This window comes from Ziziphus jujuba, chromosome 11, assembly GCF_031755915.1.
Source record: "Ziziphus jujuba cultivar Dongzao chromosome 11, ASM3175591v1".
NCBI lineage: Eukaryota > Viridiplantae > Streptophyta > Magnoliopsida > Rosales > Rhamnaceae > Ziziphus > Ziziphus jujuba.
In genome coordinates, this window is record NC_083389.1 from 11,370,785 (window position 1) to 11,386,930 (window position 16,146).

Sequence of the window (16,146 nt, forward strand, 5' to 3'; positions counted from 1 at the left end):
ACAAAAGTGATCAAAAAAGTTTGGAAAGCTCAAGGACAGAAAAATAGAAGGCCATCAATTTGAGTTTTCGAAAGGAAGATGAATTTACTAAAACTTAGCATGGACATGTACCGCTTCGGATCCTACATTAATGATAATTAAAAGAAAGTTGTGAAAATGAAGAAGACAAAAAAAAAAAAAAAAAAAAAAAAAAAAGAGGAAAAAAGAAAAAGAAAAAGAAAAGAGGATGACTCTTCAAAGTAAGTTGTTGCCTATATAGCTCTTACTCAAAAGCCATGGCTATATAAATATTTATATAATTCCACTAAGCTCATAAACCAAGATAGATTACTTGTTCTATTAATTAATCAAATACCCTTTTTTTGTCACTTTTTTTTTTTTTGGCTTTTTCTATGTCACTGCATGGATTCATTATCTTGTTCTACTTCAGAAGCAGGTTCATCTTCTTCTTCAAACCCATCAATCCCATAAGCTGCATGTCCATTCCCAAACGCCTTTATATGATCTTTAAGCGATCTTTTGTGCTTAAAATCAGATCCACAAATGCAGTACCAAAGCTTACCACAATTCTTCTCATGGGTCCTCCAATCCCCTCTCACTGCAAATGCTTTCCCACATTTTCTGCACATGAATGGCTTGATTCCATGCTTTCTCTTGTAATGTGTTTGAAGCGTTCTGAAATCTTTTAGCGGCTTCGCTCTCGGATGGTCGATGTTGTTTCTGCAACCTGGAGCACAACAATAGCATGGAAGCCTAAGCATTCCTGTTGGTTGTGTTCCTCTTAGTGATTCTGGCCCTTTTCTGTACTGAGATCCATGACCCCACATATGCATCTGTAAAACAATTTATATCTATGTATAGTCATTGCAAATTAACCAAAAAGAAAATTAATCAACGGGATCAATAGCTAGTAAGTTGATGGAAAACCCAAAAAAAAAAAAAAACAAAAACAAAAACAAAAACAAAAAACAAAAAAACAGAAAACAAAAACAAAAACAAAAACAAAAAAAAAAAAAACCAAAATGATGGCATTGATTAAAATCAAAGTTCAAGAGATGGAATTTCTGCCAGTTGAATTTGATTTCTTATGATGATCGAATTTGCTTTTTGATGAGAAAAGTTTTTTAAGGATTATGTAGATGTGATGTATGCTTATCCTGTTTATGTTACTACTTCTGTGGACATGATTTTGTCCAAATTAATTACTAATGATTAAAGGTGCTAGCTTAAAACTTGTGCTTTTTAAAAATTTTCTAGGACTTTTTACTAGTAACTAAAATGTATCTCCATCTTAATTACTTCCTTCATAAGAAATTTTTTTGTCTACTATTGATCTATAACTCTAAATGGGAATAGTACTGAATTGGAATCTGCTTGATTCATTCGTGTTATGAACTACTGCTTTCTTCTCACTGTTGTTGTTGTTCTACTCAAATTGTATGTATTGCACAGTGAAATTTTCTGCATTCATGGTATATATGAACGTTTCCAAAAGATCTGAAACCCACAAAAAAAAAAAGAAAAAAAAGAAAGGGAAAACGAAAAAGAAAAAGAAAAAGAAACAGAAAGAAATCGAAGAAGAAGAAGACGACAAGATTAGCAACCAGTAGTACTAATGGGTATGGAGATTTTAAAGAAAGAGTTTCTTAATTCAGAAGATATTGAAGTGATGTCCTATGTAAGGGGTTGTCATATATCTATAACAACTGTGTTTTCCTGCAGAGACTGGAAGGATGTTGAAAATTTTTAATAATAAAAATTTATGAATTTTGTTGAGAATTAAGATCATGAGCCTGAGACCCTTTTCTGATAAAACTGCAGATTTTTCAGTTCTATACAAAACCTGCCAATTTCTGTGAATTTGCACAGACTTCAAAGTACTAAAGGCATAAGGAACATTGCCCGTGTTGTTCAATCACATAAAGGGAAGTGCTGATCTCAGTCTCAGTTTCAACCAGGAAATTTTTTTTTCTTTTTTAAAATAATTATTTCAACCCCAATTCCCATAAACCATGCAGCAAAAAAATGATTAAAAAAAAAAAAAAAAGGGTAGAAGATCAGAAAAAATTAAAAGAATTGAAAATTAATTTTTACCCAAAAAAAAAAAAAAAAAGGACCAATCTACTTTTTCCTCTTTAAATCCAAGCATAGGATAACAGTTAAAGATTCAAATCAGGCAAACAAAATCATGGACGAAAAGAAAATCAAAAAAGTTAGATAGCTGTGTATCCATTCACTCTTTTAGTGGTATTTTTCCCTTTCAATTATTATACAAAACAAAAAAAAGAAAAAAAAAAAAAAAAAGAGGAAGAAGAAGAAGAAGAAGAAGAAGAAGATGGGTTTTGGGTTTTTGGGTTCGTGGATGAAATTAAGAAATAATTAAAGAATAATAATACTCACTTGCATGTTGTTGTATCTGTTAAAGGTCTTGTAGCAAACAGGGCAAGAGAACTGAGTAGGACCAATGAGAATCTGAGAAGGAGTTGGGATCCAATACTGACCCTTGTTAAGCCTACTCATGATAGGGTAACCAGAAGAATCTTGATCACCACCACCATGATCTCCACCATGATCTTTATTATTATCAGCTGTAAGCTCTGAAGAAGAATTAGCTGAGAGCACAGAAGCCATCTCAGCAGCACTAGGGCTTGGCAAGCCTATGTGGAGTGCAACAGTCACAGTCTCTTCATCATCTTCCTCATCTTCTTCTTCTTTTCCTTTGTGCAGCACATCCATAGCCGTTGTGGTGGTGGTGGAGTAGTGGTCCTCTAATAGTTGTTCTTGCTTGTATTCATGCTTTGTTGGGCTTAGGCTCAGGAGAGGAAGAGCTTCTCTTAGAGGAGGTGATGGAGGTGATGATGATGGGGTTTGGAAGTGGTTGATGAAGAAACTGTGTGGAAAAGGGGTTTGTGGAGGTGGTAGAGGAAGAGGAGGAGGTGGGTTTGAAGGTGGAGATGAGTCATGGTGAAAAGGGTTGAATTTGAACAAGCCTGTGAAGAAATTGGAGTATGGGTCTGCCATGGTTAAAAGGTGTTTGTGTTTGTGTATGAGAGAGAGAGAGAGGAGAGGAATTTGTTTGGTCTGCTTAGGCTTTGCTTTTATAGAGAGAGAGAGAGTACAAGATGACTGAAGGAAGTGGACGGTGGAGACTGCAGAGATTGAAAAGTATTCAAACAGGAGAAGTGAAAGCCAAGAGAAATTTTTTTTTTTTCTAATTCCCAAAAAAAAAAAAAAAAATCACCCATTCAGGAAGAGAAAAAAAACAAAGAATAATGTTACAAACTTTGATTACTTACTAGAACATGGAATCTGATTTTAATTTTCATTTTATTTATTTTTTTCTTGTCTTTCAGCCAAACTGTAAAAATGTATTTTTAATAATTTTGCACAAAAGTCAAGTTTAAGAGTACAATTGTATTATTATTATTATTATTTTTTGTTAATTAGAAAATTTGAATATATAGATTCTAGGGATGATACCGTTAGAGGCCGTTTACGGTCTATAATTAGGTAGCCATTTATTTATTTATTTATTTTTGGATTTTAATTGTGGGTTTGGAGTTTTTTCTATAGTACTTGCAAAATTTAGGTAGAAGGATGAGAAATGACAAAATTACCCTGAGATGTCTTTCCTCGGTGTCATGATGAGATGATTAAAAAAAAATGGGTAAGAAGATATCTGGAACTTAAGCTACGAAAACATGGGGGTTGGGTGAAAGCAACAAATCACTACAAGTAGCCTTCGACCTCTGTAAATGCTATTCACTGTATCTTTCAGTTCATCTTTTATTTATCTTTTTTTTTTTTGGGTTCCCTCTGCTTTTCTTTTCTTTCTCTCTCTTCTAATTCTAAGAAAGAAGAGAGAGAAGTTTTTCTTTAGCCCTTTGCTATTGTTATCACTTTTACTGACCATTTTGTTCAGAAACTACTGTTTAAACAGTTGTTGATATTATATATATGTTTTTATTTGAAAATTTTTCAATTAGTATTTTTCGTACAGTTTTGTTTTTGACATGGCTTGTAAAATGTTATTTCAGACTTCTTAAAGCTCAAAAAGAATTTATGAGATTCTTTGAACAATTCTCTAAAAAAATTTTAAATTTTCATAGGGCTTCCGACCATAAACAATAGATTGTCAAAAAATAAATAAATTAATAAATAAAAGTTATCCCAGCCTTAAATAACTAATTATTAAATATATATATTTTTGACATTTTTATTATTTGATGCAATTGCAAGGCTTTGTACAATTATGTTTTAAACTAGTGATGGGTTTTGTAGTTTTGTGGATATCATTATCCTTCTTAATTATTTCCTAATTTTTGAAGAGCTTCTTTCTTTTCCCTGGTTGTCCCATGCTTACAAGTCTATCTATTTTTGGGTCCAAAAAGTAGTCCACTAGATAACTTTTTTCGGTGAAATTAGTGCACTAGGGAACTTATATATACATATATAGAAAGCTATTTTTACACATGCTTTCTCAAAATGTTGAGCTATATATGTATAAAACCATTACAATTATGCAAATTCTATCACACCCATAACAATATTTCACAATCAATAAGTACCCTATTCAAATATATATGTCTCTAAAGGACAACCAACCAAATGAAACCATATATTAAGATTGATATCATTGCCAAATACAAAAGTAAAAAAGCACAAGAAAGTGGCATTTAGCTAAAATTTCCTTCTCAATTAAGCAAATAAACAAAATATATAATAAAGAACTTGTCTGGGGATGGATTTATGTTCTTTAAGAGAAGCCAAATATATTAATATAAATTAGTAGAAATTAAAAAAAAAATAGTATATATGAATGTATATGGCCAGAAATTCTATTCGAGGTTGTCACCCATCCCAACGTAGAGTGTCTAGAATATGATCTTTTCTCTCTCTCTGTCTCTTTTATTTTCAACCAAATTATATTGTATACGGGTTTTATAATATATTATATAAATTATGATTTTTATCATATTATATAAATATATAAATATATATATATATATATATATATATATGGGGGCAGAGACAGGAAGCGAGTGGTTTGAAGGAAGCCCAAACATTTTCATAGATGTTCGTGCATTTATCAGCTCAGCTAACTGTGAGCTAAATTGATTGTCCCAATTGCATAATTATATAATTTATATTTATAGAAAGAGAAAGAGACCACTCTCTGCTAATTTCAGATCACTGTTCTCTAAATCTCTCTCTCATATCCATCTGGATATAGAATATATATGATGAATGAACAGTGATAATAATAATTGAAAAAGTGTAATAGTAATTAGTAATTAATATGATGAGATGAGAGATGGATGTAGTATAAAGAGTGTGCAATATGCATTTAGCTGATCAAAGGTGAATGTTATATATGTTGCATTGCAGCTAATTAATTAACGTGTTAAATCCCAGGAGGCCAGTACAATTTAATTAAAAGTATCTCAGTCTTGAAAATCATCAATGCATCAGTTAGCAGGTGCATGCATATATAATTATATATATATATATATATATTGTAATGTAGGTGTACATATAGTATTGGTAGGGGCCGGCAGGTGAGTGTGTAATTGCCCAGCAAATCTATCATCTGCAAAAGGTCTGAATACTGAAATTAAGGGAGAGAAAAATCGAATGGAGGACAGAGTTAAGTCTACAAATTTATACAACAAAGTACTTCAACACCCCGTACATATATATATATTATATGTAGTGATCCATATATATTAGCCAAAAAATATCTAATAAAAAACCGTTTTATTAAAAACTATCTTTCCAGTTTAAAATGATGCATATATATATAGTAATGTTTCACCGAAAGATCAAATTTGTACATGTATATTATCTGCCTGCAAAAGTTTTAAACCCATTACCCAACAGCCCAACACTCGTACTCAGTTTACTCTCTCTTATTGCAGGGTGAGGGACATTGAGGTACCAATGCTTTCAATGTTGTGGGACCCTGTTTTATCACTTCATTTTGGTATTAGATTATGAGACTGGCCTCACAAAAAAGAAAGAAAGAAAAAAACAAAAGAAGAAGAAAAAGCCTTCCTTTTTTTTTTTTTTTTTTGGGTCTCATTATAAGTAATATAGTATCTCAAGATTACTTGTGGGGAAGATGTGAATGAATCTATATGTCTCATTATAAGTAATATAGTATCTCAAGATTACTTGTGGGGAAGATGTGAAAGAATCTATATGTCAAAATATTAATGTTGCAGCAAAGAAACAATGCTATAAAGCTAGCTAAGCCTAAGATACTCAATTTCATTTTCTCTCTGGATCTCTTTCTCTTCACTAAGCACAAAGTGCCCCATGGACCAGTATGAATGAACTAGCTGATCCAAATATAAAAATTCTTAGAGCTTTGGGAACAAGTAAGAGATGTTTGAGGAGATAACCAACATGGAAGCAGAATTTCAGTAAATTGAGAACATGGGATATGGTGGGGGAAACACTAAATGCCTCAAGGTTTGTAAATCATATTGGTAAAGATAATATATAAGATTAATTTATATATTTGATTATATATATATATATGTGTGTGTGTGTGTGCAATATCCAGGAGCCCAGTATAATGTGGGATAATTTTTATATAATTAAAGAGGAAAAGCAAATTAAAGCAGTAAAGAAATAGAAAGAAGGGAAGGAAAGTAGAACATTTTAGTAAAAAGAGTGTGAGTGTGGTGTTGTTGACCAGAGATCCCATGCTCTTTTTTTTGTTTTGTGTTTCCAAGACAGCACGAGTGTGAATATGGTGGTAGAAGCAAACAGTACTTTGAGTTTCCATGTCCATGTCTTGTTTTGTGATTTCCAAACATCTCTGTCCTGCTATTGCAAATCCCCATGATCACCCTTCAGAGGTTTTTTTCTTTTTTCTTGAACCAAAAAAAAAAATATATATATATATATATATATATTTAAGTATTGATTTCCGAATATATATATATATGTATATATATAATATATAATGTTTTGACATAGGAAGAGGTTTATGAAACGGAACTGTGAGATATTACAATATATATTAAATTTTAATAAATATATTTTTAAAATTTTAAATTAAAATAAGTGAATTAAATTATTAAAATTCTTAAATTTGATGTGACATTTATTTTTGGCTATGAATGCAAAAATAGCATATTTAATTAGTTGCTGAACACAAATTTATTGATGAAAAACAAAACGAAAAAGTCGAGGGCATATATAATTTACATTTAAAAATAATATAAGATAAAAAGGATAAGAGGCTTCTGAAAAGATTGTTTAATTAAATATAGTAGTATCTTTCTTCAAAAAAAATAAAAAATACAGTAGTAGCTCAGTTTGAACTTCAATATTCTACTTAAAAAAGATATCCTTAATCCCTCGTGTACGTATAAAAAGGAACACACATTGTTAATATAATCTCTATAGCAAATGCAAACTCATTTAATTGGTAGACTGTAATTAATTTTTACTCCCAATTAACCCCAAGAAATTAACCAAAGGGAAATAAAGGTTTGGTGTATTATATAAAATGAGTGGAGAAAACTGGGTTTGCAAAAAGAAGTGAATAGTCCTCTTATACAGATTGAGAGGGAAAATGAAAACAACAAAGACAAAGAATCCCACAGAGATGCCCATTTATTCTCTCTCTTCTCTTCATGTGTACGCTCCAAACCATACTCAAAAAGTGTGATTTAATTTCTTGGAAGCTCTTGGATGACAAAAGTGAATAAAATATATTCATCAATATTATATCATGAATATATAGATGCATGCATATAATACATAAATTTCGTATTGGACGACATGGTGGAACTTATGGTACCTAAGGTACATGTTTGATAATTGCAATATATGACCCAATTACATTTTCACTTTACCTCAACTCATGGAGTCGATTTACTTAAACATCAACCACCAAAAACCAACTCAAAATTGGCCCTTTTTTTTAAAAAAAAAAAAAAAAATCTTGTTTGTGTCCCAAGCCCAATCCTTGATTCTCCATACACTGCCAAAAAGTGAACTCCCGGCTTAATCAGTCTAATTTCCATAATAATTCATCAAGAGCTTAATTAAATTAAAGGGAAAAGAGAAAAATTCTTGTGCATATGTAATAATTTGTTTTTTTTTTCCAACAAAAGAACAAATTGGCAAACTCTATCATTGCTCCATTGGGAAATACTGGGTGTGACTTTAATGATCCATGGTACATCATGCAAGCGACATTGAGAAACATTTAACAAGACAATGATTGAGACTTACTATTCACATAAAGATATGACATCATCCATGCACTCCTATATATATACACATATATATCTTTCATCATAATTCTCTCTCTCCTCTCTTGGCCTCATCATCTCATGACTGCTTCTTCAGACTTTGTTTGGAAACCAAAAGGAGTTTTCTAGGTCTATGCTTTCATTTGTGACCTTATTAATACTCTTTATAATGACCTATCTAATTTTTTTATATAAACTCAACCGCATTCTTGAAATACTAGACTCTATCGAGGAGGAGACATTACTAGTTGATTTAGCTGGATTAGTATGCTAATAGAATTAAGATACAGCCTCTAATTTTGTTTTTCTTCAAACTTTGTCCATACTTGTATTTTTGGACATTTATGAGAGTATATACATTTAGAGTTCGATGAATAGTCACCATCCTTGAGCTGATGAGGTATGGCCTACAAATACTCTATCAAATTTATTTTTTTTTAACACTTTCAAATAGGGCCCCATGGCTGAGCAATATACCAAGAACTTCATTCATATGATTCACTTCCAGTACAGATTTTTAAACTCCAATTAGTACTTTCTTAACTTATCCATTTGATTAAATGTGAGAAAACATCCAAAATAGCTTGTCATTGTCAATTTGTCATCATCTTCCTCATTTCCCTCCACCTCTTTTAACTGCACACAATTAATAATTTCTTTGTTTGTCATAATGTCCCCTGCCGCACCAAGTTCATGGCTCTTATTTTCATGAATTCTAAACCAGATGGCACAATTTAATAATTTCCATTTATTTATTTACCTTTTTTTTTTTTTTTAAATCCATCTATCGAAATATTGTTAATATACGGAATAATGGAATAATAAGTCGAAACTCATATCCCTTATTTTTAGCTATAAATCAAATTTACAAAACACAATTAAGGATTATATTTACAAATAATATATCCACAATCTAAAAAAGGCCACTGAACTATAATGGAGTATTTCTTTGTATATGAATATATATATATATATACATATATATTTTTTTTCTTTGAAGGAAATAATTTATATAGGAAAATTAGGAAAAAGGATAATGAAAGAGGGAGATAAAGAAATAGGAATAGAGTGGCACTATTGGGCTGAGGTATTGAACTTGTAGAGTGCACCTTCTTGGTCGTCGTTGTTACAAACCAAAGCCCAACACAAGACAAGCCCAATCTACTCAATATTTATTATTATTATAATTATATAACTTTTTAATTTTAAATTTTATTTTTTTATAATTTTTTTGGGTCTCTTTCTAGTATCTACCTGGGTTTTGGTCTCCGAGTCCTCAAACCAGCTTCCAAGCTTTCTTTGCGTTGTGGCATTCAGCGTTCTCAAGTATGAAGCTTTTCTTAAACCCTTCAAAACCCTAAACTCCCAGTCTCCCATTTCAACTAATATCCCCAATATTTCCAAGCCCTACTCTATTTTCTTGCTTATGAAGAGGTAAGGTAAGATCGATCTGAACCCAGTTGTTTTTTTACCACGTACTGTGAAAATTGCATATAAAGATCGATTTTTTTTTTTTTTAATCTCTTTTTCTTTGGTTCATTTTAGTATTTGGTTAAATAGTTTTTGATTGATGCCGATTGATGATAGATCAAGATGAGCCAACCTTTAGTGATACTTGCTACGGCCAGCTATGATCACACTATTCGGTTTTGGGAGGCCAAAAGTGGTCGCTGCTACCGTACCATCCAATACCCTGATTCGGTTCGTCACTTTATCCACTTCCTTTTTTGTTTTTTTCTCTCTCTTTTAGTGTTAAAGTCTGTGATTTTACACATACAACTATGTAGGGCAGACATTTAGATTTGATCATGTGTTTCCTGAATGATATTTTTATTTGCTTTTGGTTGCTGAAAGCGATATCATAGTTGAACATTGAAATTATTGTTATGTAATGCCTGGTAGAACATGCAATGTATTCAGTGCTGTGTATGTTCCTTTCATGTTATGATTTTTGTATGGGATCTGATTTTATTTATTTATTTATTTATTATTATTTTTTTTTATGTGTGTGTATTAGCAAGTTAATAGGCTTGAGATAACCCCGGATAAACGCTATTTGGCTGCAGCGGGGAATCCGCATATTCGACTATTTGATGTTAATTCAAATAGCCCTCAACCGGTGAGTCTCTTCCCGGCTGTTATTATTAATTTTCTTGTACCATTTCCTGGTGAAACAGAGAACAAAATTTGAATTTGGAGTTTTTTCTGCCATCAGCAGATAAGAAATTCGTTTCTTTCTAACGCATGGCAGGTGATGACCTATGATTCACATACTAATAATGTCATGGCGGTTGGGTTTCAATGCGATGGCAATTGGATGTATTCAGGTTCCGAAGATGGCACTGTAAAGATTTGGGATTTGAGGTAGACCCCGCCGACAAGTATATAATAACTATGCTATTGGGTGAAGATTGTTTTGACATATCTTAATTTTAAAATAGAGCTCCAGGTTGCCAAAGGGAATATGAAAGCCGTGCAGCCGTTAACACTGTTGTGTTGCATCCAAATCAGGTTGAGCTTTGTACTTTCTTTCTTGCAGTTCAGGACCTTATAAAATGGCAGTACGTAAAAACTAGTGAAAATGTTGATTCTTGGAATAACTCAGAGATGGAGTGGCTTTTGTGGTTGTTATTATACGTGCTTTCTTTTCCTGTTTTTTTGGCATCTATGCATTAAAAAGTAGCTTAAAGCATTTATTAGGTGCACATTTTCTTCACTAGCTTTCTTCTTGGTTGGACCACTCAACTACAATTTTGAACCATCTGAAATGTTGTCATGTTTTCCCCATAATTCCTTACTATCTCTACTTGATGGTCCCACATGATACCTTGCTAATGCCAAGTATTTTTCTCGAGTAGCTGTTTGGTAATCTTTATGAATCGACAATCTAACTCTGCTAGAGATAGTAACTATAAAAGTCATAGCTTGAAGAAATTGCTATGCTGGTCAAATGTTGTTCTCATGGGATTTGTAAATCTCTACTGACGTTAAAACAGTCTTCATATACTGTTCAATTTCAGTAGTCCTTTAGTTTTCTGAAGAGGAGATTTTATGTGGTTTTATAGATGGAGCTGATATCTGGGGACCAAAACGGGAACATTCGAGTGTGGGATTTGACAGCAAATTCATGCAGCTGTGAATTGGTATGCCTCATGGTTGTAGACACTTAGATTTTAGTATACTATTATTTATTTTATGATCATAGTTGCAAATATGTGGGTATTATATTGTTATTTGTTTAATGTGTGAACCTAGGTGCCAGAGGTAGATACAGCTGTAAGGTCTCTAACAGTCATGTGGGATGGAAGCTTGGTAGTTGCAGCAAATAATCGTGGGATATGCTATGTTTGGCGCTTGTTGCGTGGCACCCAGGTACTGCCTTCATGCTTTTAGGTATGATACTTTCTTTTCTCTTTTCGTTTCATTTCTTTACTTAAATGTAAAGTGCATGTTGCAGACCATGACAAATTTTGAACCACTTCATAAGCTGCAAGCGCACAAGGGATACATCCTTAAATGTCTTCTTTCACCTGAGTTCTGTGAACCCCACAGGTTCATTCATCAAATCTAATTATGTTTCTTTTCTTTTCCTTTCTTCTTAGCATCATATCTGTTGTTTTATTCTTTTTACAAGCCGCTTTCTGGACTAAACAACTTGTTAGTTTTGGATTCCTCCATGTTAAGTAATTTATGTTGGGTTTGTGTTTTCAGGTATCTGGCTACTGCATCTTCTGACCACACTGTCAAAATTTGGAACGTAGATGGTTTCACTTTGGAGAAGACTCTAAGAGGTATTCTTTCTGGTCACATTCCAAGGATTCTATTGTTAGTTAAAGATTCCCTGTATCAGCCTTATGATTACTAGCTATCAAGAAATTGGCATAACTGATTTTTTCTTTAATGTTTCATCTGTCTACCAGGACATGAACGGTGGGTATGGGACTGTGTTTTCTCTGTGGATGGTGCCTATCTCATAACAGGTAAGTAGCTATCAACAAATAGGAGAATCTAAAATTTGCTTGGCTAGACTTCAGAAGACTCCCTCAGTCTCGTGATGTGGTCATAACGACAACATACCTAAGAATAATGGGTCTTTAATAAACACATATGAATAGCTAAACTGGTCTTGATGCAAGTGATATCATGGAATCATCTGCTTTGCTCTTCAGTGTTTAGCTGACTTCTCATTAAATGTTTTGTCCTATTTCGGTCACTTTTTCATGCAGCGTCCTCTGATACAACAGCAAGGCTTTGGTCCATGGCAAATGGTGAAGTTATCAGGGTGTATCAAGGACATCACAAGGCAGCCATTTGCTGTGCCCTCCACGATGGAGCTGACCCATCTTCCACATAGACCTGACCCTCACATCCATTGCTTATTTAGATGTTGTGTATACCTGGTGTGAACAATCAGAGCGTCGCTTTGTAGCTAATGATTTATGGTTCTGTAACTGAATTTATTGTCGAACCCATTATTTTATTTATTATTGCGACTTGATGCAAGTGTATAGACTATTAGCTGATGTCCTGAGTGCAACCCCGCAAATATTAGAACCGAAAAGTCAAATGTTTTTCTCATGCAATTGCAAATTTCAAATTTGCAATTAGCAAAAAGAGATGCAAATCCCAACGATTATCACTAAAATTGAATCTGAAATTTAAATTTTGGATCATAACTATCTGTTAAGTTCAATTCAATTAAAACAAAAATTAAAGATCTTTTGACTTACCATGAAAACAAGAAAAAGGAAAATAAGCAAAAGATTATCAAAACAAAGTAAGTGAATGTGAAATAATCATTTCCGAATTTAGATTCAATGTTCCAAAAGGTGTCCCCTGTACATATTCAGAGGTGCTGTCCATTCCAACAAGCTTTTAATTGCAATAATTATAACGCGTTGTTGTCTCAAAATAACTCATTAACCTATCTGAATTCGTCACATAATCAATAAAAACCAAACAATATGGATACAGTTGGATAATAAATGGATAAGCATATGATTTTTACCAAAAAACACAAAAGTAATGTTAAACAAAAAGAGAATCTGAGATAGAATTATCATTAAAAAGAAAAAAATGATGCTGAAAACTGGAAAAAGCCAGGACAAGAAACGCAGCCACAAAAGAAAAGCCATGCCTTTGTGGCGCATGCATGCACTCATTTAACTCTGGTATCACTTTTCACTGTTTTCTCATCTGAGTCCCACCACCTCAAAAATCCCAATCCACTTCTCTATAATTTTCATCCTCAAATAACACTCGTTTGATGGTTGCCCCCACTGTCTTCCTCCTCCTTGTTGCCGAAACTTAGTTTCCATGCGTTTTCCTTTTCAAAGGCATTAGTGGAACTTCCTGCTATCCAAACTGACACACTCAAAGACAAAGACACAGAGAGAGAGATGGTGAAAAAAACAGAGACAAAGACATTGATATTAGATAAAGAGTGAAAACAATACATCACCTACTACTATTACCCCAAAAAAAAAAAAAAATTACACCACCTACTTCTACCCTACTATTCCTACCCCACCACCATCACTTTCACCTTCTTCTTCATCTTCTTCTTATTTTGCCTTGTTTTACGCTTCCATCAACCATTCCGCGATGTTTCTCTCTCTGTGTTTTTGAATATGTTGGCTACTGAGACTCCTTCCCGTAATGGCGTACACCCTGAAGAGAGCCACCGTTGTCGCTCTTCTGTCACTGGATCATGCAGTGACTTGTCACAACCCCGGTACTCCGACGACCAGCCTTGTCGCTCGCCCTCCGGCTCCACTGCAAAAGGGTCTCATTTTCCTGGCGACATTAAGGGTGTGTCAGAACTTCAAAGGCTCTCGCTTGCTTCTTCAGAGGTGGATTTGGAAAATGGGGTTTCAGCGTTTAAGGTGGGTGTAGAAAAGCGTGAAAGAGACTGCAGAATTTGTCACTTGGGTTTGGAGGTAGAGGATGGTGGGAGAGACAGTGGGGTTCCAATGGAATTGGGTTGCTCATGTAAAGGTGATTTAGGGGCTGCTCATAAGCAATGTGCTGAGACTTGGTTCAAGATCAAGGGTGATACGTGAGTAAATTTTTTCTCTTATGAACTGTGTGTCTTTTGTGTTGTATTTAGAGTTTGATGAGAAATTTTTTTAGATAATTCATTTTTTCGCATTTGGGTATGATAGATATTGTGGATACCCAATTATTGATTTTCAGCATTTTGCAACTGCTGCTTTATGTGCGTCTGTTTGCTTTATCTTTCTTTCTTCAATGGGACTACCTCGTTGAAGGAGACACCAAAATATAATCAAAAGAAAAGTACATACACCGCAATCCGCAATATATGAAAGGTACCATTAAACAAATATGTGTTGAGTATATATGACCTTTCGTAAGGATATCAGTTATGATGCTGGAAGTTGTTTACGCAAAATTCTAAATAGAATATGTAGTACGTTGTTAAATAACTTGATGGTGATTATATCCAATCGTCTGCAATAAATCTCTGTGCAATAGCCTTGTTGCTTTTTGTACTCTTATTAATTCATTTACAGATTCTTAAGTTACAGAGTAGTGGTCAGGAAAAGACATTATTTTCTGTCTATATGTTCATTTCTGAGATTTTGTACTATGTTTTGGTAGAAATAAAAAAATAAAAAATACTTTACTGCATGGTCATGCTTTTGCTTACGGTTTCAATATATACTATACCAATTTAAAGGGTATTCATTTCTACATTTCATATTTACTAAAAAATTAAAAAAAAAAATGCAGAACCTGTGAGATATGTGGTGTCACCGCACTCAACATTACAGATGAGCAGACAAACGTGGCAAATGGCGGTGGTGCCACCACCATTACCCCATCAGCAGCACCAGCAGCACCTGTGATTCTGGTGGAGACCGTCTGGCATGGCCGCCGCATAATGAATTTCCTGTTTGCTTGCATGGTCTTTGCCTTTGTCATTTCTTGGCTTTTTCACTTCAAAGTACTCTAACCAATCCATCATTTTATCAAAGCCAAAAAAAGAAAAAGAGAGCATTTTAATGTGAGGGTAAGTGGCATTCCCATGCTCTTGGTGCTTCTATCGCCTTTTTGAAGGCATGCCTACTTGCTTTGTACATTATTCCTGCTCAGAGTTAAATCCCCATGCCATTATGCTAGAATTCATAATTTTATTTTTTTTGGCTAAGTTGGTCTTTGATTCCATGATATAAGAATGTGACAAGGTATATAATGTATTGTTCCATATCAGGAAATAATGCAAATATGGTTAGTCCAATAGATTTCACCGAAAAGGGAAAAAAAAAAAAAAAAGTATTGGTCCAATAGGCATAGCAGAGTTCGTTACCTATTTCCAAGTCTCTCTACGCAGAGTTTATGTTGAGGAATTCTATGCAATTTGTTAGCATATTCATAATAGTCAGTACGTTATTTTAAGAGTTCAATTAAATAATTTCTGTGCTATTTGCACGGAAGTTTCTGAAATTTCAAAGTTGGAGGAGTCCTAATTAAGCACGAGCCAAATCTTCCAAGCGACAATGTAAATAAGTAAGATCATTCATATAAAAAAACACTAGGATAAAAAGATACCCATCTTTTAAAATTCTGTAAAGATTTAAAAGAAACATGAAGTTCAATTAAAGAGAATATAGGAAAGAATAGAAGAACGACATCCTGGAAAAGGTATGTATCTCCGAAATTACATTTTGTTCGTTTCCCACGAATACACTAACAAATCTCTAAGTGCCAACAATTTCAAATTTTCTATATTTCATCAGCCAAAATTGATAACAGCATACAAAAGGGGGCGCACAACATTATAAAATGAAATCCTCTAGCCAAAAAAAAAAAAAATTGTAAAATGAAATCTTTGATTTTTTTTTTTTTTTCA

The 16,146-nt window shown here is 33.3% G+C and overlaps 3 protein-coding genes across 7 annotated transcripts; 2 read left to right on the plus strand and 1 right to left on the minus strand.

Annotated features, from left to right (window-relative positions):
• Positions 1-233: 233 nt before the first annotated feature.
• LOC107403750 (zinc finger protein WIP2) lies at positions 234-3,145 on the minus strand. Its single transcript, XM_016010662.4, has 2 exons — positions 2,401-3,145; positions 234-833 (listed from the first exon to the last, which is right to left on the minus strand). Exons 1-2 carry the CDS (start codon positions 3,019-3,021, stop codon positions 396-398), a joined length of 1,059 nt encoding a protein of 352 aa, XP_015866148.1. The 5' UTR covers positions 3,022-3,145; the 3' UTR covers positions 234-395.
• Positions 3,146-9,502: 6,357 nt separating this feature from the next.
• On the plus strand, positions 9,503-12,796 carry LOC107403751 (target of rapamycin complex subunit LST8-1). 5 transcript variants are annotated; one of them, XM_048465463.2, is made up of 11 exons: positions 9,503-9,712; positions 9,819-9,974; positions 10,291-10,392; positions 10,492-10,637; positions 10,715-10,784; positions 11,339-11,416; positions 11,529-11,645; positions 11,731-11,825; positions 11,985-12,064; positions 12,194-12,253; positions 12,500-12,796. In XM_048465463.2, exons 2-11 carry the CDS (start codon positions 9,867-9,869, stop codon positions 12,625-12,627), a joined length of 984 nt encoding a protein of 327 aa, XP_048321420.1. In that variant the 5' UTR covers positions 9,503-9,712; positions 9,819-9,866; the 3' UTR covers positions 12,628-12,796. The 5 variants fall into 5 exon arrangements, with proteins under 5 accessions (XP_048321420.1, XP_048321419.1, XP_048321418.1 ...); XM_048465462.2 differs by having other exon boundaries at positions 9,503-9,707; positions 9,861-9,974; XM_048465461.2 differs by having other exon boundaries at positions 9,504-9,712; positions 9,861-9,974.
• A 513-nt stretch (positions 12,797-13,309) lies between these two features.
• LOC107403747 (uncharacterized) lies at positions 13,310-16,142 on the plus strand. The gene is made up of 2 exons (XM_016010659.4): positions 13,310-14,331; positions 15,027-16,142. The coding sequence occupies exons 1-2, from the start codon at positions 13,904-13,906 to the stop codon at positions 15,247-15,249; spliced, it is 651 nt and encodes a 216-aa protein (XP_015866145.2). The 5' UTR covers positions 13,310-13,903; the 3' UTR covers positions 15,250-16,142.
• Positions 16,143-16,146: the final 4 nt, after the last annotated feature.

Coding starts and splice junctions, on each gene's coding strand:
- LOC107403750 (XM_016010662.4), bottom strand. CDS start 3,021: ATGGCAGACCCATACTCCAATTTCTTCACAGGCTTGTTCAAATTCAAC. Junction 834..2,400: donor ACAGATACAACAACATGCAA/GTGAGTATTATT, acceptor ATTGTTTTACAG/ATGCATATGTGGGGTCATGG.
- LOC107403747 (XM_016010659.4), top strand. CDS start 13,904: ATGTTGGCTACTGAGACTCCTTCCCGTAATGGCGTACACCCTGAAGAG. Junction 14,332..15,026: donor TTCAAGATCAAGGGTGATAC/GTGAGTAAATTT, acceptor AAAAAAATGCAG/AACCTGTGAGATATGTGGTG.
- LOC107403751 (XM_048465463.2), top strand. CDS start 9,867: ATGAGCCAACCTTTAGTGATACTTGCTACGGCCAGCTATGATCACACT. Junction 11,417..11,528: donor ATTCATGCAGCTGTGAATTG/GTATGCCTCATG, acceptor GTGTGAACCTAG/GTGCCAGAGGTAGATACAGC. Junction 12,254..12,499: donor TGGTGCCTATCTCATAACAG/GTAAGTAGCTAT, acceptor TTTTTCATGCAG/CGTCCTCTGATACAACAGCA.